We start from the raw sequence: 17,515 nt of genomic DNA on the forward strand, positions 1-17,515 counted from the left end.
CCTCTTCCAGAGGGGCCGCCTCCTCGGGAGTGTAGTCCGAACGGTCTAAAATGTGAGGTGGACTCAGAACCAAGTTGGGTATCGTGTTTGTCTCCCAGGAGTGCTTTCACTTAGTTGGGACAGGAAGTTACCACCTCCTGCGGGGCATCTTCTCGTCCCAGGCTACCTGGACCCCATCTTGCTCTTCCCCTCCCTCCATACCTGACTCTAAGGAGTGCGTGGGTGGCAGGAACTAGGGGAGAAAGAGATTGGATTTTAGTCCTGCCTGGTACAGCTGCCCAGCCTTGAGCAAGTTACTTAACTACAGAAGCGCTTTTCTCATGGAGACCCAGGGCTGTTAATTGCCTGTACCATTCACACCTAAGGAAACCCTGCAGCTTGAGGGGCCTAAGTCCTTGCAGCTGGAAGCCAATGCTTGGTTTGTTGCTGGGACACCCCAGCTGTTGCAAAAATAATTTGGATCTTTGGTCATCTGTGATATGAGGTGGTGGCAAGTACTTCTTTTTCTTTCTCTAGAGTTTCCATTCACTCCAAATATACACGTATTCTAGTATCTGCCATGTGGTAGCCTGTTGTGGGAGCCAGGTGGTTCCTGGCCCCATTCCTACTGCCAGGGAGCTTCCCAGCAGAGGCAATGGTGGGAGGTCCAGTAGTCGCAAAGGGGAGGAATTTGCGTGGTGGCTGGGGACTTCGAGGGTCCTTCTCACCCTTATGCAGTTCTTCAGATGGCTTTACAGTTAAGTGCCATGCTTTGGTCCCTTTTAGGGGAGGGTGCATGGGCAAGTTTCCAGGAGACGAGCAGATGCAAGGCCCACACACCCACACAGATAGCTGGGTCCTGCTTTGTAATCATTAATGACTTCCTATCAGAAGCTGGTGGGCAAGGGTGACTGTGTAGAGGCAGCTTGGGGGAAATGTGTGGATTGAGCAGAAGAGATTAAGAGTACAGGATTGGTCATGAGACAGGGGTCCAGCATGCCCAGCCACACAGGAAAAGATGGGTAGGCAGGGTAGAGGGCAAGGTATCCATCTGGCAGATAGGCTGGGAGCATGGGATGCAGGGCTTGCTGAGCTCCATGGGGAGTGCAGATGTACTAGAGATGGTTCCACTTGGCTCCAGAGACAGAGACTGTCATAGGAGCAGCAGGTCCTGATCAGGATATCCTAAGGACAATAGCATGTGAGAAGTGGAAGGGTAGAAGAAGAGGTCAGGAAAGAGTGTCTAGGTGGGAGCTGTTAGCAAGAAGATGGGAGGATGCCTTTGGAATTAGCAGGAGGTGGCCTCGTGAAAATTGCTTCAAGAAGCGTGGTTGGCAGGGGTTAAAGGGTGGTGTGTGCTGCTCCCGGAGCTAGGTTCTAGGCCTTGGGAGGTGTTAGATCTTAGTGTGTGGACTGAATCACAAGGGGATGGCATTGGCATATGTTCTGGGGTGAGTAAAGGCGGAGGGTGTGCGTCTAGCCCCTGGCAACTCCAGGGATTGCCGGAATGCTGGTGAGGTGGGGGAAGCCTCAGCGCTCCAGAGGAGCACCCGAGTCTCCCATTCCCTCCCTTAAGCTGCCCAGTGACCCCTCCGCCTCTGTCTTGCAGACCAACATCCCCTTCCTGCAGAATGTTCTCAACAACCAGCAGTTCCTGGCAGGCACAGTGGACACCCAGTTCATCGATGAGAACCCTGAGCTGTTCCAGCTTCGGCCTGCACAGAACCGGGCCCAGAAGTTGCTACATTACCTCGGTCTGCCTGCGCTGCCCTTCTCTTTCCTGCTGACTTTTTCTTATCTCCCACCCTGTACCCCTGCCCTTGTTAAGGTCCTGCACCCTCCTTTCTGTCCACATGTCCCTTATTAGGTTTCCACTGCCTAGACCCAAGAGGCCCAGGTGTCCTGGAGAAAGCCTCCTTCCCAGAACCCACTACTCACACTGCTGCCCTGGACTCCTCTGAGCAGCCCTGACCCAGTGCCCACTTTCTCCCCAGGACATGTCATGGTGAATGGCCCTACCACTCCAATCCCTGTCAATGTGAGCCCCAGTCCTGTGGATCCTGCTGTTCCTGTGGTGCCCATAGGTAGGTTGAGGTCCATTTTTAACATCGCAAAGGGACAGTGGGAGGTGGCTGCCGTAAGATAGGCGTTGATGTTCTTGTCTACCCTAGGCCCACCTCCAGCTGGTTTCAGGGACATCCTTCTGCGAGAAGGGCCAGAGGGCTTTGCCCGAGCTGTGCGGAATCACCAGGGGCTGCTGTTGATGGACACAACCTTCCGGGATGCCCACCAGTCACTACTGGCCACTAGAGTGCGCACACATGATCTCAAAAAGATTGCGCCCTATGTTGCCCACAACTTCAACAAGCTCTTCAGCATGGAGAACTGGGGAGGCGCCACGTTCGACGTTGCCATGCGCTTCCTGTACGAGTGCCCCTGGCGGCGGCTCCAGGAGCTCCGGGAGCTTATCCCGAACATCCCGTTCCAGATGCTACTGAGGGGGGCCAATGCTGTGGGCTACACCAACTACCCTGACAACGTGGTCTTCAAGTAAGCCTGGGTCTGCCGAGACCACAGCAGTGGGCTCCAGAGAGTCTTTGGCTGTATCCTCTGGGGACCAAACAGAATTTCAGAGGCAGAGCCGTCAGGGCTTCTGGGTCTCTGTGGCAGCAAACACTGAGAGAGAGGACTTGTCCCAGGAGTCACAGCACGGAACTGGGGTTGAAACTGGGCCTGAGGGCTCTCTGCTCAAGTGTTCTCCTCAGCTACCCTTCCTTGCTAAGAATCTTACTGTCCTCCAGGCTCAGCCAGGCTGGATGGCTCTGCCAGTGCCAGTCACTTGGTCCAGGCTGTCCTGGAAAAGGCCTTGTTCACAGTTTGAAATACCCACTCCCCTGCCAAGCCAGACTTCATTCCCTAGGGGCCAGGACCTAGAGAAGGAGGTACAGGAAGTCAGGAAGAATTCACCTATTTTTCTCACCTGCCAGGTTCTGTGAGGTGGCCAAAGAGAATGGTATGGACGTCTTCCGAGTCTTTGACTCCCTCAACTACTTGCCAAACATGCTGCTGGGCATGGAAGCAGCAGGCAGTGCTGGGGGTGTGGTGGAGGCTGCCATCTCATACACGGGGGACGTGGCTGACCCTAGTCGCACTAAATACTCACTGGAGTACTACATGGGCTTAGCTGAAGAACTGGTGCGAGCTGGCACTCACATCCTGTGCATTAAGGTGCCAGGGCCTTTTACCTGTCTATTCCTCTCACCCTCCCATGATACCCACTGTGGCCTACAATACAGGAACACATCAGGTCCCTCCTCACCATAATTCCTTCTCCTCTTCACTTTTTCAGGACATGGCGGGCCTGCTGAAGCCTGCCGCCTGCACCATGCTGGTCAGCTCCCTCCGGGACCGATTCCCCGACCTCCCACTGCACATCCATACCCATGATACATCAGGGGCAGGTGTGGCAGCCATGCTGGCCTGTGCACAAGCAGGGGCTGATGTTGTGGACGTGGCAGTAGACTCCATGTCTGGGATGACCTCACAGCCAAGCATGGGGGCCCTGGTGGCCTGTACCAAAGGGACTCCTTTGGACACAGGTAGGACAGAGGAACAACTTAGGGCCACGCCCCTTTCAAAGTCATGAATAATCCCAGCGGAGCCTGGCAGTCAGATGCCTCACTCTGGCCTGGCCGCTGCCTCCTCCCACCCAAATTTGAGATGAGATCTGAGCTAACGCTGAGTTCTGGAAAGGACCCCTGGGAGTACTGGAACATTGCCAAGCTCTCCTGACTCTAGCTTCCCTGCAGAGGTACCCCTGGAGCGTGTGTTTGACTACAGTGAGTACTGGGAAGGGGCTCGGGGACTGTACGCAGCCTTCGATTGCACGGCTACCATGAAGTCTGGCAACTCCGACGTGTATGAGAATGAGATTCCAGGGGGCCAGTACACCAACCTGCACTTCCAGGCCCATAGCATGGGGCTTGGCTCCAAGTTCAAGGAGGTCAAGAAGGCCTATGTGGAGGCTAACCAGATGCTGGGGGACCTCATCAAGGTGAGCAGGGTCCTTACCTAATGACCCTGCACGCTGTGCTCCTGCCTCTGGGCCTAGCATCCTTATTACCAGAGATCTTTTCTCTTCAGGTGACACCATCCTCCAAGATTGTGGGGGACCTGGCCCAGTTCATGGTGCAGAATGGGTTGAGCCGGGCAGAGGCAGAAGCTCAGGCAGAAGAGCTGTCCTTCCCCCGCTCTGTGGTGGAGTTCCTGCAGGGCTACATTGGCATTCCCCATGGGGGTTTCCCTGAGCCCTTTCGCTCTAAGGTAGGGAAGGTGCATCATGATGAGACAGGGGCTGAGTACAAGAACCTGGCCTGACCCTCTGCTTGCTCTTCAGGTGCTAAAGGACCTGCCAAGAATAGAGGGGCGGCCTGGAGCCTCCCTCCCTCCCCTGAACCTGAAGGAGCTGGAGAAGGACCTGATTGATAGGCATGGGGAGGAGGTGACCCCAGAGGACGTCCTCTCTGCAGCCATGTACCCTGATGTCTTTGCTCAATTCAAAGACTTCACGGCTACCTTCGGCCCCCTGGATAGCCTTAATACTCGTCTCTTTCTTCAAGGACCCAAAATTGCAGAGGAGTTTGAGGTCAGTGGTTCTTGTGTTTGTCTTCATTCAGCCCCAGGGCCTACAGTAGCCCTGCCATACGGCTCCCAAATGCTATGCACAGCTTTGTGAGCTGGAGAGCAGGAACAGTCCTGTGTGACCAGGGCTGGGCTCTCCTCACACCTGTGGGATTCGGGGCCTGTGGTCATGACTTACTCTGCCTCCTGTGGTCTGCCTTCCCTGCAGGTTGAGCTGGAACGGGGCAAGACCCTGCACATCAAAGCCCTGGCTGTAAGCGACCTGAACCGTGCTGGCCAGAGGCAGGTGTTCTTTGAACTCAATGGGCAGCTTCGATCCATTCTGGTTAAAGACACCCAGGCCATGAAGGTATAGTGCCACCAGAGCCAGTCAGGTGGTAGGGACTGGCCTGACCTGCTGTCTTATGTCGTCTCTGTCCTGTCTGCAGGAGATGCACTTCCATCCCAAGGCTTTGAAGGATGTGAAGGGCCAAATTGGGGCCCCGATGCCTGGGAAGGTCATAGACATCAAGGTGGCAGCAGGGGACAAGGTGGCTAAGGGCCAGCCCCTCTGTGTGCTCAGCGCCATGAAGATGGAGACTGTGGTGACTTCGCCCATGGAGGGCACTATCCGAAAGGTTCATGTTACCAAGGACATGACTCTGGAAGGCGACGACCTCATCCTAGAGATTGAGTGATCTTACTCCAGCCTGGCAGCCTGGCCGACCCTACCCCAAGCCTCTCAACAGAAGCTGTGCAGCCAGGGCAGGCCCAGGCCAGCCAGTACCTGAGAGTAGGAAGGCCAGGCCCTTGAGGTCCTGTCCCATGGGACAGCACACACACTACCTGCAATGGCCTGCCCATTCCCTTCAGCTATTTGTCCTTTTCTTACTGGCAGGTAGTTGCTCACATATTCATCTCTTGCCAAATAAGGGCCTGCTCCTCGTGGGAGACCACAGGTGTACAGTCGGTGGCCTTGTACCTGGGGGAGGTGGCTTAGGGCTTCTACCTCTGGGGGTAGAGGGAAGACCTAATTCACAGGTCCTGGGAAATTTGCTCAATAAAAGTGGCCTTCCCTTGCCCTCCACACTAGGTCATGTACAGTCTACCGCACCCTAGTGACAGTGTGGGTGTATTTCTCTCAAACTCCCATGGGATCTAGGCCAGATCTGCTGCTTTTTTTTTCTTTTTCTTTAAACTTCCTAGACCTTGGTAAAGTAGGCCCCGCAAGCCTGTCTGTCTAGTGTTCACGGGGTGCTTGGTAGAGCAGGCCACTGCCTACCACCCCTCACCTCCCTACCACCCCTCACCTCCCAACCACCAGCCTCACAGGCTAGAGGAGACAAGAGCTCCTTAGGGAGGCAGGCGCATGACTGTGAGTGCCACTAGTAAATGACTACATGTCCATTTTCCATCACCAGTTTCAGGGAGTGGGTTTCAGAACAACCTTAAATGTAGGGGACTTAAAAGGATATTCACAAATTTTTAAAAAGGCAAAGGAAAACAAACCATTCTTGAAGTGTGGTGGGCAGGTAAGAGTGGAGGTGCTTGGGAGAGTCCTTACCACTTTCAGGGCTGTGACCTTTGTCCTGGATTCCTCCAGGGACTGGGTGAAGCAGAGGGGTAGCAGTCCACATAGACCCAAAAGCCTGAGACACAAGTTTCCTCTTGGGCCTGGAACCCACATCCTTGTGTAGAATGAGGCTCTGGAACCACCCTCCTCCAGCTCACAGGACACAGGCTGGAAGCTCCATTGCTGGGGCCAAAGCTATGGGTCATCCTTGACCTTGGTAACAGAGGTGCAGGCCCCACGATGATCAGTTTCCATTTGGGCCCTGCTAACTCAACCGCCAAAGCTCAGGAAAGTAAGCCACAGCCTTAGCAACTGAGGCGCCTTCCTATCCTCTACGGTTGGGACCTGCCTGCCAGGCTTACCTGCCCAGGTAGCCGGGACAGTATACATAGTCCCAAATACACAGAGTCCCAAGGTTCCAAGACCATGTTACCCAAGTTAAATCTCTTTAATATCCCAATACAAAGTCTTGATGCAAAAAGACAATGAGAAAACCCTGGGAAGTTGAGAGGAGGGGTTTTATAAATAAACCCACCGAGCAGCTTTTCAAGGGGAAAGGGGGGACGCAAAGGAGCCAAGGAAGCGTCAGTCCACAGCTCCTAGGATTTGCCCTTGTCCCCTCACCTCCAGTTGCTGCTCATCCCCCCTTCGAGAGGGGCTGCACCCTTTGGATATCTGCTCCTTTCTCTTGGTCCCTGGGATTCAACTAGCTCTGGCTTCAATCCCCTACAAAAATTCCTGAGATCTCGGGGACCCCAGCCAGTCCCTCCCTTGCAGTATTCCTTGGTAAGGAGGAGCTGGAGAGCCCGTCAGAGTTCACTGGAGTGCACAAAAGAGTGATCGTCAGGAGCACAGTAGGGTCTCTGAGGCCCCTGTTCTTTCCAAAAGCATACAAAGAGGAAGGCTGCCATAGAGCTTGGGGTCTGTCAGGGGTTGAAGCAGAAGCAGGAAAAGTCCCACACCGAGGGCATAGCCTGCCAGCAGTGGCCACTTCTGTGGATGCTCCAGGGCTGCACACACTGCAGGGAAGCCCATGTAGTTGCAGAAAGAGTGGCAGAGAACCGGCCCTATCAGGTGTCCTGGAGAGAGAGGGCACAACATGTGAAGCAGCGCCCCCCCCCACTGGCCCTTCTAGTTAGTGACCCCCCCCACCCCACATACTCATCTGCCCCCATATTATAACCTCTGCTTCCACCTCTCAGATCTTAAGAAGCTGAGGGCCCTGGCTTAGACTGTCTCTAGGAATGTGGTAAAAGAAACAGTTGCATCCACAGTGTCCCCCTTCTCCCACCCACATCTGTGGGCCCCTGGAGACCCATGAAAGGCCGAGGACCAACCTGTGCGGATGAAGAGGAAAGCTGTATAAGCACCGAAGACAGCGGTGTAGGAGAACTGGAACGCTGGAGATGGAGGCTGCGAGTGACCACAACTGCATGCCCACCCTACCCCAGCCGTGCACATCCCACAGCCAGAGCCCACCCAGTCCCCTTGGCAGTGGCTGCCTGCCCAGTATCTGTGGCTGTTCTCTGTACCCCACCTTCCATAATTAGTGGGCCCCGTCCAATACTTATAGCTCAGTCTCCAACCCTTTCCGCAGAGTGTCTATGAGGGACATCAGAGCACCCCACCCCTTGACTGCCTCTGCAGCTCTCCAGGCCTCACCTGCAGACACGAAGATACTTCCCACACTGCTCTGGCGGAAGCGCAGCTGCTCAATAATGTGGTGAAAATGGGCTGGGAGGAAGGTGAAAACCACATATGCCTCTGGCTTTCTACCTAGCTCCCCTCACCCAAAGCCCCATTTTTAGCCCTCATGCTGGGAACGTCATTGCTGGACGGGCGAGACTCACCGACTCCAAAAAAGAGTGGGCAGGTGAACACAGCAGGGCCCAGACCCGTGCACGGCGCTAGCATGGGCAGCATGCAAGCCCGGAACACCAGCTCCTCTGTCAGCGGTGCAATAACTTGGTTTCGTAGCCAGCGCATGTCTGTGAGGCAGCGGGCCCAAGAACGAGGGGCTAGAGTGAATATTCAGGATAAGCAGTGAGTGCCTGGTTACTAGAGACATCTGGGCCCTCTCCCACAGATTTACTCGAGCCAAACTCAGTTTAGGAGATCCTGGGAATCAGAATGGGGAAGGGAACAAGCCTTATCAGACCAAATTACAACGGCTTGAGATGGCTGGCAGCAGGAAGGGAAGGCAGCAGTAGATGAGGGAGTCACAGAAAATTCCAGAGGCACCCAAATTTTACCAAGGCCAATCTTTGGGGAAGCCAAATGATGAGAGAGCAGGGGAAGATGCTGTCTGGCCCATATCAAGTGCTGTTTGTGGTCCAGACAGGCCTCCTTGAGTATCACACTTACAGGGTACTCAGCAATGTAATCCATTTTACTGATGTGGAAACACACGCTGAGAGGTGACATCTCACCTCTTCAGTCCAGATCACACCATCTCACTGACTCCTTTCCCCAGTGTTCTGGACTGCCTGTGCCTACCTTTTCCTCAGTCTTGAAGACTCACCCAGGACAACCTTCAGCCCATCTGTCAGGTCACAAGGGCAATCCATAGAGAGCTGCATCAGTGGACCCAGGAAAAGGATCTGGGGGGGGGGGGCAAACATAAAATGAAAGCCTTTTACCACAATCCAATGACCTTGCCCACACCTATGCCCTTGGTCAGCCTCACCAGACCTCAGGTTTCCTGAGTTCTAGGGTTTCCCAGCCATGTACACCAGAAGCTTAGGGGGCCACATCATAATTCCTGTCTTCCATCTGCCAAAAGCTGTACCCAAGCAGGGCACGTCATTACACTAGTGACAACAGAGTTGGAAAAATAAAGCAGGACTCACCATAGTTAGCAGCAGGGGCAGCAGCGCTGCTGGGAAAATGCCCTCCAGCCTGAAGCCCATCAAGGTAAGCAGTGATGTGCCTGGCTGAGCCACAGGAAAGGGGGCGTTAGTGATGTTCCCTCCCACAAAATTCTAGATTCTTCCCCTAGCTGCCCTGTGCCCCACCCACCTCCTTCGCACCTGGATGCCAGTGAGTTCCCTCCAGAGCAGCACGCAAAGAGGGGACAAGCTGGACACTACCAGGACACTGGTGGAACGCCGCTTGATAACAGCGGGGTGGTCCCTAGGAAAAGGGACAGTAAGTTCCGGGGGGCCTGCAGCAACCACGCCAACGCGGCCCCACCCCCGTCCGGCCCAAGCTCCGCCCGCAGCCCCGCCCCACGAGGGCGCAGATCCCGGCCGCGCGCGCATCCCCCGCACCTGGGCAGCTCGCTCTTCCACACGTAGAGGCTGCCCACGTAGGAGCAGGCGAGGCTGAAGCAGGAGAACACAGACACCCAGCAGCACAGCCCCGAGCCCGGGCCGCTCAGCGCGGCTGACTCGGGCTGCCGCTCTGGCCGCGATACCGACAGTAAACGCAGCCCGTCCCCGCCCAGCGCCGCCATCACGCCCGGACCCGTGGCGCGCGGCAGTGACGCGACGGCGTAGGTGACGTCAGGCGGCGGCGCGAGTTGTCGGGTCCCCCGGGCGCCCCTCCCCTTGCACGATAGTTGATACTTTGTGCTTGGAACGGCTTTATTGAAATACAGAAGTTGTGACACACGTGTCCCGGGCTTCCTTGGCTTGCTGGGCGTCTCAGAGAGAATGCTTAGGACCTGTGTCCCGGATTCAGCCACTCGGACAGATTGGATACCTCCTGTAGCCACAAGTCCTGCGGGAGCAGAGGAGGCGGTGGTGAGGACCCGGCGGTGGTAGCTCAGGCCCGCACCCGCCCTGCTCTCGCTGCGGTACCTCCAGGCCGCCCGCAGGGCTAGCTGCCTCTGCCGCCTGGGCCCTGCCGTGGGCCGCTTGGGTCTGCGATCCTCTAGCAGTGAGGGAGACCTCGGTGAGCTCGCGGTCGCGCGTGGCGGATTTTGGCGGGCTCCGGTCTCTTGCTGAGCCCAGAACTCGCGATTCTTCCCTGCCATGGTTGGGGCTGCCCCTCTTGGGCCTCTTGTTTTCTGCTTGCCCGATGGATTCTAGGAGAGAACAAGCCCATTTCATCTTACTCCCGAAGATTTGTGCCAATGCTACAGAGATTGTTGGGGCAGGGGTATCGTTCTAAATTAACTCTCCCGCTCCACCTTTCCGGATGAAAACATTTCAGTACCTGACCTCCCATGATAGGCGACATCTAACTTTCCGCCCAAACTAGGTGATATGCATTTCAAGTTCCTCTCTGAACCTAAGCTTTGCTTCGGGCAATAAGCAACTCAATCTCTCTCTGGTATTGTTCTAGGCAGTTACTACAGAGGCAGCTTTTTGTTGTTGATGTTCAGACAGACTCTCTTGAAACCCAGGCTAGCCTTAAAGTGATCATCTTGCTTCTAACACCCAAGTGCTGGAATTAGACACTCGTGAACATGCTTTAGCTCAGCGGTTCTCAACCTGCGGGTCGCACATCAGATACTTACACTGTGGTGCATAACAGTGGCAAAATGACAGTTAATTAGTAACACTGAAGATAACTGTATGGTTGGGGATCACCACAGCACGAGGCACTGTATTAAAAGGTGGCAGCGTCAGGAAGGTTGGGAACCACCATCACTAATCCGTAGTAGATCCAGTTTTGGAAGAACAAACACAGAGGAGGATCAAACTCGGTATTGACAAGCAAACCAACTCTGACACTGAGCTACATCCCCAGCCTCGCAGGTGCAGATTTACAGAGTCTTGCCTTGGCTGATTCCTCCTGAGTCAATGAATGCACGTTTCTCTGGAAAGGCTAATGTGCACATACTAAGTACAACGCACAAGTCCTATTGAGTAGCTTTAAAGTAGGAATGCATGCGGTTGCTACTCCAAGTCCCTCAATCACTGTGGAAGGCGGCCAAATCCCAGGTGGCAGCAGCATGGCTAAAGTGGAATGGGATCGTTGGATAGCTGGACCACTCCACACCATGAATTTTATTTCTCTGGTTTCAGTCCAGGGCTTACCCCCAAAGCTAGAAACTTACCTTCAGGGAATTCCTGGGCAATATTCTTGTGCTGGTCTTTGGTGTTCTGGGCTGAAATGTTTTTCTCTGGAGTCAGGTGCTTTAACAATTAGAAAGACCAAGTGAATTCTGCAGAAGTCTGAATGAACCTTAGTGAGACGTGTGGTTTGGTTTATATGGATGTTTTCACCCTCATCCTCCTAACTCAACAGTCTCTACTTGGCCTCCAGCTTTCAAAGCATCCCCCTTCTGTGGACCCTTGTACAACTCACACTGTAGCCATTCCCAGCATATCCCTGAACCTCAGGCTCTGAAGATGGCACTATTCATCATTTTTATGTGTTTATGCCCATCTTTCTACTCCAGGTTTACCATGTGTATTTGTAACTATGTGAATTATGTGTCTACAGGAGAGGTGGTCAGGTCCCCTGTAATTGGAGTTACACTTTGACAAGCTGCCTGATGTGAATACTGGGAACCAAACCAAACCAATAGCAGCATGGTCCCTCTTCCACACAGCCATTTCTCCAGTCCCTTTTTATTTAGTCTTGGCTGTCTGGAACTCAGTATATGGTGGAGAACAAGCTGGGCTTGAACTTGCAGAGATCCTCCTACCTTTGCCTCACAAGTGCTAGAATTAAAGGCATACACCACAATCCCTGGCCCTGTCTTTTTTTAAATTAAATTCTTTGAGACAGGGTCTCTTATATCCCAGAGCTGACCTTTAATGTCTGACCATCTGTCCCTCTATATACATGTACACTTAGTTAAAAATACATCTTTTAAAAAGTTGAAAAAAATGAGTGTTTGCATGAAAGCTGCAGGAGCACACTTCATAAAATGGCATAGTAGCACATATGTAATCCCAGCACTCAGGAGAGGGAGGCAGAAAGAGCAGGAGTTCAAGATAACCCTCAGCTACATAGGAAGATAAAAGCCATTCTCAGATACACAGTGAGACCCTCCTCCCCGCCCCCACTCCTGTAATGTCTACACCAAGGGGAGGGGAGAAGTAAGCCAATAGAAGGTGGGCGGGGCTTTGGGAGAGGAGCTGGGTTATGTGCGTTCAGCAGTCACAGTCTTGTTTTCAGTGTGATGGAGACCTCTGGGGATTGGGGGAGGAGCACACGGCACAGTGACTATCCTTAAAGCATCAAGTTGACACTTTCAAAGGGAAGTCTTAGGTAAGAATTACACCACAGTACTATGCATTCTATGATACACTGCTTCTTGTTTCCCCCTTTAAGACAGTTTTGCTAGATAGTTCTGTCTGTCCTGGAACTTACTATGTAGGCCAGGTTGTCACTCTGTCTCCTAAATGCTGGGATTAAATGTGAGAGCTACCTGGCATTCTCATTACAGATTTTTATGTTATAGGAGCTCTGCAGTTACAGTTATCATCATTTCTGGGGGATCCCACAGTCTCTCCTCAGATGCACTCACATGAGATTCACTGCATATTAATACAAATTCCAACTTCTAAGTAATTACATTCTGAGGAACACACAGGGGCAAAGATCACCCTCAAAATCCAGCAGAGTTTCGGTTCACTCTGGCCTGGGAAATCTTGCATAGCACACGTCTTTGTCCTTTTCCTTTTAGAAACTGGTCTTACAGAGGGGTGACCCACTTGAGATGGCTAACACTGTGAGCCTTGTATGCCTATCAGTATCTGGGCCCCAAGAGAGACAGCCCAGTCCTTTAGAGAACTGCCATTTCTCCTTAAACTATAGATGGGTTAATTCTATATCTGGTGAGTTGGCTAGTTACCATGGAAACAAAGTAAAAGGGGGGGAAAAAAAACTTGACCTATTGCCTTGATCATGTAGTTTGTAGCTGAAGCCACTGGGGGCCGCTATTGTGCCACCAATGAGTTAACACAAAGTGGCCTCTAATGAGGGAAGGACTAATGACAATGGATCTGTGCACACTCATTCCCTGGGCTTGCCACTCAGCCCTACAGAGGCACAATGTGATCAGGCTTTGAAACCCTGCCAGTTATTAGCCATGTAACCAGCAAGGTTTAGGTTTCACAGTTACCTTATTTATAAGGTGGAAGATAATGACCTAATTCAGAACATCTTTGTTGAGACGGAAATGGAAATACAGATTAGGTATTCTGTAAATACTCCTTTCTTTCAGCATCATTGAGTTAAGTGGGCCACAGATGGCCCTGAGGCTATGAGCCACCACTAGAGCCAAAAGGTAAAGAGCTCAGATCAGTTCTTTCCGACTTCACTGGGATGTCAGAGAGGTCCAAGCAGAAGATCTCAAGAAGCAGAAACAGCCCAGAACCTGAGGGGATCTCCTGGGTTCTAACGATGGCTCAGGCTGTGTTCTCAAGGTGTTCCTGGTTGAAGTGAATGAGGCTGCACCCTTTCCAGTTTGCCCACATCCTAACACCAAGAGCCTGTGAATGTGAGATTATTTGGAAAAAGGGTCTTTGTAGATATAATTAAGGATTCAGAGATAGGACCATACTGCATGCAGGACTCAGGCTGGGCCCCCCTAAATCAGAAACAGTTGGGTAGGAAAAGACTAGGTGAAGATGGGGGTAGAAACTGGAGTTATGTAAGCCACAAACTAGGAAACCAGAGAGACAGGATGGATTCTCTCCCAGTGCATCTAAAGGAAACACAGGCCTGCTCATGCCTCGATTTTGAACTTCTGGCCTCCAGCGCTATGACAGAATAAATGATGTTTTTAAGTCACTAAGTCTCTGGTAATGGCTTACAACATCTCTAGAGAACGAATACCGTGTTTAGAAGCTTCGCTTGCTTGAGGTGTGGCCATCAGCTCTCCAACTAGGTGAAAGCCAACGAGATTTAGTGAGGCCTGCACACAGGTTATGACAGAAGTTGTGAAGGGAGCGTTGACAGGCTCTGCTTTGTGGGCTGCCCTGCCTGAGCACCAGCACCCCTCCAACAGGTAAAAGGAGGTACAAAAGGGAGAACAAATGCCCACGCTGTCCTGAAGGTCCTGCTCTTTCTGAGAGTGGTGAGAGACAATGCGAGGGGCTGGAGAGAGCGCCTGCAGCTCTTGGAAAGGGCAGGAGTTTGGTTTCCAGGGTCTCACAACACCTATAACTCCGACTCCAAGAGATCACATGTGCGGATCAATAGTTCATTCCCTTTACGGTTGAACAGTGCTCAACTATATAGATCATCAACCTGTTGGGAGTTCTAACAAATACACAAACAGGCGGTGGTGGTGCATGCCTTTAATCCTAGCACTCGGGAGGCAGATGCAGGCGGATTTCTGAGTTCGAGGCCAGCCTGGTCTACAGAGTGAGTTCCAGAACAGCCAGGGCTATACAGAGAAACCCTGTCTCAAAACAAAACAAAACAAATACACAACAAAGAGACTATGACCATGGATGCACTTGTTTCAGTGTGACACAGTGGGTAGCTAGGCCAGATAAGCATATGTGTAACCCCCCAAACCTGTCAAGTTGTCTCCCAAAGGACTTCTTATCTACCCCCCCCCCTTTTTTTTTTTCAAGACAGGGTTTCTCTGTGTAGCCCTGGCTGTACTGGAACTCACTCTGTAGACCAGGCTGGCCACGAACTCAGAAATCTGCCTGCCTCTGCCTCCTGAGTGCTGGGATTAAAGGCGTGCGCCACCACCGCCAGGCTTCACCCCCTTTTCGAGATAGGGTTTCATCATGTTGCCTGGGTTTGGCACGGGCTAAACAGTCTTCCTACCTCAGCTGTCAGAGCTGGGGCTACAGGCACATGCCACCATGCCCATTGGCCTTTTTATTCCCCGAACATGTGATTTTTATGTGAATTTTCATACCCTGATTAATGGTTGTATGTATTTATTTGTGGATTCTGGGTTCTGTATGAGCACTCTTGCTAAGTGTGCTCACTTACTGAATAGAGTTCTATAACGAACTTTGTTTGACAAGTGGCCTGTACTTATTTTTAAACTAGAAATCCAGTTTCTTCCATAGACACAAGATTATCCCATGTCACAGGGGTGTCCCCTTAGTAAGTTACCCATTTCATCATTTGTCACATGTACTGCCAAATATGACCTTCTGAGAGTAATTTAAAAATACCGATGTCACATTTTTAATTTCTGATACCAATATATATCTCAAATATTGGTTTTGGTTTTTCAAGATCCTCTGTATTTTGGAACTCACTCTGTAGATCAGCCTGACCTTGGACTCACAGATATCACCTGCAATAGAGGCATCTTATAGTTAAACCAAACCAACCAACCTGAGACAAGGCATTCTTGCTCTGCAGCCCCATCTGGTCTTGAATTCACTATGTAGCCCAGGCTGCTTCAGACTCTCCATGCCCCAGCCTCACCCTCCTGGGTACTGGGGTTACAGCTGTGCACTGCAGGAAGCCCTCTTCCTCACTCTGGCTTACCTGCTTATTCCTTTATTAATATGATCAATGTGCTCTACCTTTTCCTTTCCATGGTTTTTCTTTATTTTTATTTCCTATTAACGTCCACATGGCTCTTTCTTATTTCATTTGCTCTGTTTGTGCAGCTTGCTCTTCTCGGTCCGTAAGAGCTTTGGCTGGCACGGCCGCCATGCTGAGGTAGGTCATCCTCTCCAGGCAGGACAACGTTAGCTACAGTCCACACATTCTGATCATCTGCATTTTCATTTCATTAAATTACTTCTAACTTTTCTTTGTCCTTTTTTTTTTTTTAAGATTTACTTACATTATGTATGTGAGTACACTGTCTTCTCTTCAGACACACCAGAAGAGGGCATCAGATCCCATTACAGATGGTTGTGAGCCACCATGTGGTTGCTGGGAATTGAACTCAGGACCTCTAGAAGTGTAGTCAGTGCTCTTAACCCCTGAGCCATCTCTCCAGCCCCTAACTTTTCTTTAACTTCATGTTTTATCTCATTTATCATTTATTTTACAACTACTATAAAATCTTTCAGATATGTTTCTGTTATTAGTTTTGTTTTAGTAATTCTAGTGTGGTCAAAATATACTTTGGAAGCTGGTGCTATGGTTCAGTGGGCAAAGGGTTTGTTACCAAGCCTTAGTTCCAATCTTGAGCCCACATGGTAGGAGAGGACAGATCCCTGCCAGTCATCACTCGGATTCCTACATACGACTGTAGCAAGTGTCACAGAGTAACATCAAACACCATGTACTTCAGAGCAAGCTGCCTCGCTGAATGAAGGCATTTGCCGATTGCCAATCCTCAGTACCCAAGTTCAAGCCCTGGAACACACACGGAACGAGGAGCAGCTTCTGCGAGTTGTCCCCTGGCCTCCGCACAAGTAGCTGTTAGAAATATTTTACACATAAATTTGTATAATTTTAAATACGTTTACATTGGGAGATATCTAATGTCTGGGAACGTAGTCTATTCTGATACAAAGATCTCTAAAGGCTGGACTACGCACTGCTCTGATATAGAAATATCTGATGGCTGGGATATGTTCTATCCTGCTGAATGTATCACGTGTGAATGAGGAACTGTATCTTACATGGTTGGACAAAGTGTTTTTATGAACAGCAATTAGGTCAAATTGATTGATAGCACTGTTAAAAACTTACAGACTTACTGATTTCCTATCTAGTCGTCCTGCCAGTTATTGAGAGAAGTATGTTGAAATCTCCAGATATAGCTTGTATTTAACTCCTTGCACTTAAGAGTTTCATTTTGTTTCCTGCATTTTAAAGCCTTAAACGGTCTGTGCATGTTTAGGACTATGGATGGCCCCTGGGCTGTGATGGTTAGCATGGATTCTTGGCTCCACAGTGGTTGGGGATGCACATTCAAATGATCTTTGTGGGTCCCCCATCCTTTTTTTGTTTTATTTTTCGAGACAGGGTTTCTCTGTGTAGCCATGGCTGTCCTGAAGCTAACTTTGTAGACCAGGCTGACTTCAAACTCAGAGATCTGCGTGCTTCCTCTGGGATTAAAGGCTCCTACACTGCCTGGCTTCCCCCTAGCCCACACATTCAGCATAACATTCAATATAGCCCACAAACTGTTGTATAAAATTGGATTTGTGTTTATAGTTTTTCCAAGTTAGAAGCTGTGTGTCTGAACACATTTAAGCTAGGCTGGGCTATGATATTCAGTTACCTAGGTGTATTAAGTGGGATTTAGTTGTGATTTTAACTTATGATGGGTTACTGCAATACAATCCAATTATCAGTTGAGGAATATCTGTAGTGTGTCGGGATCAACTGACTTCATTAGTATGAAGGGACCCTCTCTATTTTTATTATTATTTATTAATGTGTGTATGATGTGTGTGAGCACAGGCATGCTGGGGGATGGAGGACTAGCCTGTGGGGTCAGTTCTCTCTTGGTCTCTTGCTCTTTCTGCTATGCTGTGCTAGGTGATACACAAGTTT

General features: G+C 51.0%; 3 protein-coding genes and 1 non-coding gene across 26 annotated transcripts in view; 1 reads left to right on the forward strand and 3 right to left on the reverse strand.

Moving 5' to 3' along the window:
• The window catches only part of Pcx (pyruvate carboxylase), a 111,281-nt gene extending 105,520 nt beyond the window's left edge, over positions 1-5,761 (forward strand). For 2 of the 3 annotated variants that reach the window (NM_001162946.1, NM_008797.3), the window contains 10 exons: positions 1,589-1,733; positions 1,974-2,063; positions 2,151-2,529; positions 2,967-3,207; positions 3,329-3,578; positions 3,789-4,033; positions 4,123-4,302; positions 4,376-4,624; positions 4,829-4,969; positions 5,049-5,761. In NM_001162946.1, coding sequence (NP_001156418.1) covers positions 1,589-1,733; positions 1,974-2,063; positions 2,151-2,529; positions 2,967-3,207; positions 3,329-3,578; positions 3,789-4,033; positions 4,123-4,302; positions 4,376-4,624; positions 4,829-4,969; positions 5,049-5,297 — 2,169 coding nt within the window. In that variant the 3' untranslated portion in view covers positions 5,298-5,761. The remainder of the gene's footprint in view (positions 1-1,588; positions 1,734-1,973; positions 2,064-2,150; positions 2,530-2,966; positions 3,208-3,328; positions 3,579-3,788; positions 4,034-4,122; positions 4,303-4,375; positions 4,625-4,828; positions 4,970-5,048) is intronic. The other variant, XM_006531678.4, reaches the window with a different exon arrangement.
• Positions 5,762-6,601: 840 nt separating this feature from the next.
• Positions 6,602-9,654, reverse strand: Rce1 (Ras converting CAAX endopeptidase 1). Of its 15 annotated transcripts, none has more exons than NR_160879.1 (8): positions 9,442-9,654; positions 9,202-9,304; positions 9,022-9,101; positions 8,694-8,772; positions 8,023-8,190; positions 7,835-7,906; positions 7,510-7,572; positions 6,604-7,251 (listed from the first exon to the last, which is right to left on the reverse strand). NR_160879.1 is itself a non-coding variant. In NM_023131.2 (8 exons), exons 1-8 carry the CDS (start codon positions 9,624-9,626, stop codon positions 7,016-7,018), a joined length of 990 nt encoding a protein of 329 aa, NP_075620.1. In that variant the 5' UTR covers positions 9,627-9,654; the 3' UTR covers positions 6,604-7,015. The 15 variants fall into 15 exon arrangements, 6 of the variants coding, with proteins under 6 accessions (XP_030106653.1, NP_075620.1, NP_001355641.1 ...); NR_160882.1 differs by having other exon boundaries at positions 7,510-7,585; NR_160878.1 differs by having other exon boundaries at positions 8,669-8,772.
• Positions 7,907-7,964, reverse strand: Mir6986 (microRNA 6986). The gene has a single exon (NR_105952.1). It is a non-coding gene; the product is annotated as a microRNA 6986 (primary transcript).
• Positions 9,655-9,742: 88 nt separating the features above from the next.
• The window catches only part of Gm960 (predicted gene 960), a 72,980-nt gene continuing 65,207 nt past the window's right edge, over positions 9,743-17,515 (reverse strand). For 4 of the 7 annotated variants that reach the window (XM_011248638.3, XM_011248637.3, XM_011248636.3 and 1 more), the window contains 2 exons: positions 11,178-11,256; positions 9,743-10,199 (listed from right to left, as the gene is read on the reverse strand). In XM_011248638.3, coding sequence (XP_011246940.1) covers positions 9,850-10,199; positions 11,178-11,256 — 429 coding nt within the window. In that variant the 3' untranslated portion in view covers positions 9,743-9,849. The remainder of the gene's footprint in view (positions 10,200-11,177; positions 11,257-17,515) is intronic. The other 3 variants (XM_011248635.3, XM_011248639.3, NM_001033447.3) reach the window with 3 other exon arrangements.

This window comes from Mus musculus, chromosome 19, assembly GCF_000001635.26.
Source record: "Mus musculus strain C57BL/6J chromosome 19, GRCm38.p6 C57BL/6J".
NCBI classification, from domain to species: Eukaryota; Metazoa; Chordata; class Mammalia; order Rodentia; family Muridae; genus Mus; species Mus musculus.

Coding starts and splice junctions, on each gene's coding strand:
- Rce1 (NM_001368712.1), bottom strand. CDS start 9,626: ATGGCGGCGCTGGGCGGGGACGGGCTGCGTTTACTGTCGGTATCGCGG. Junction 9,305..9,441: donor TGGAAGAGCGAGCTGCCCAG/GTGCGGGGGATG, acceptor CCCTTTTCCTAG/GGACCACCCCGCTGTTATCA. Junction 8,773..9,021: donor TGCCCCTGCTGCTAACTATG/GTGAGTCCTGCT, acceptor CCCCCCCCCCAG/ATCCTTTTCCTGGGTCCACT.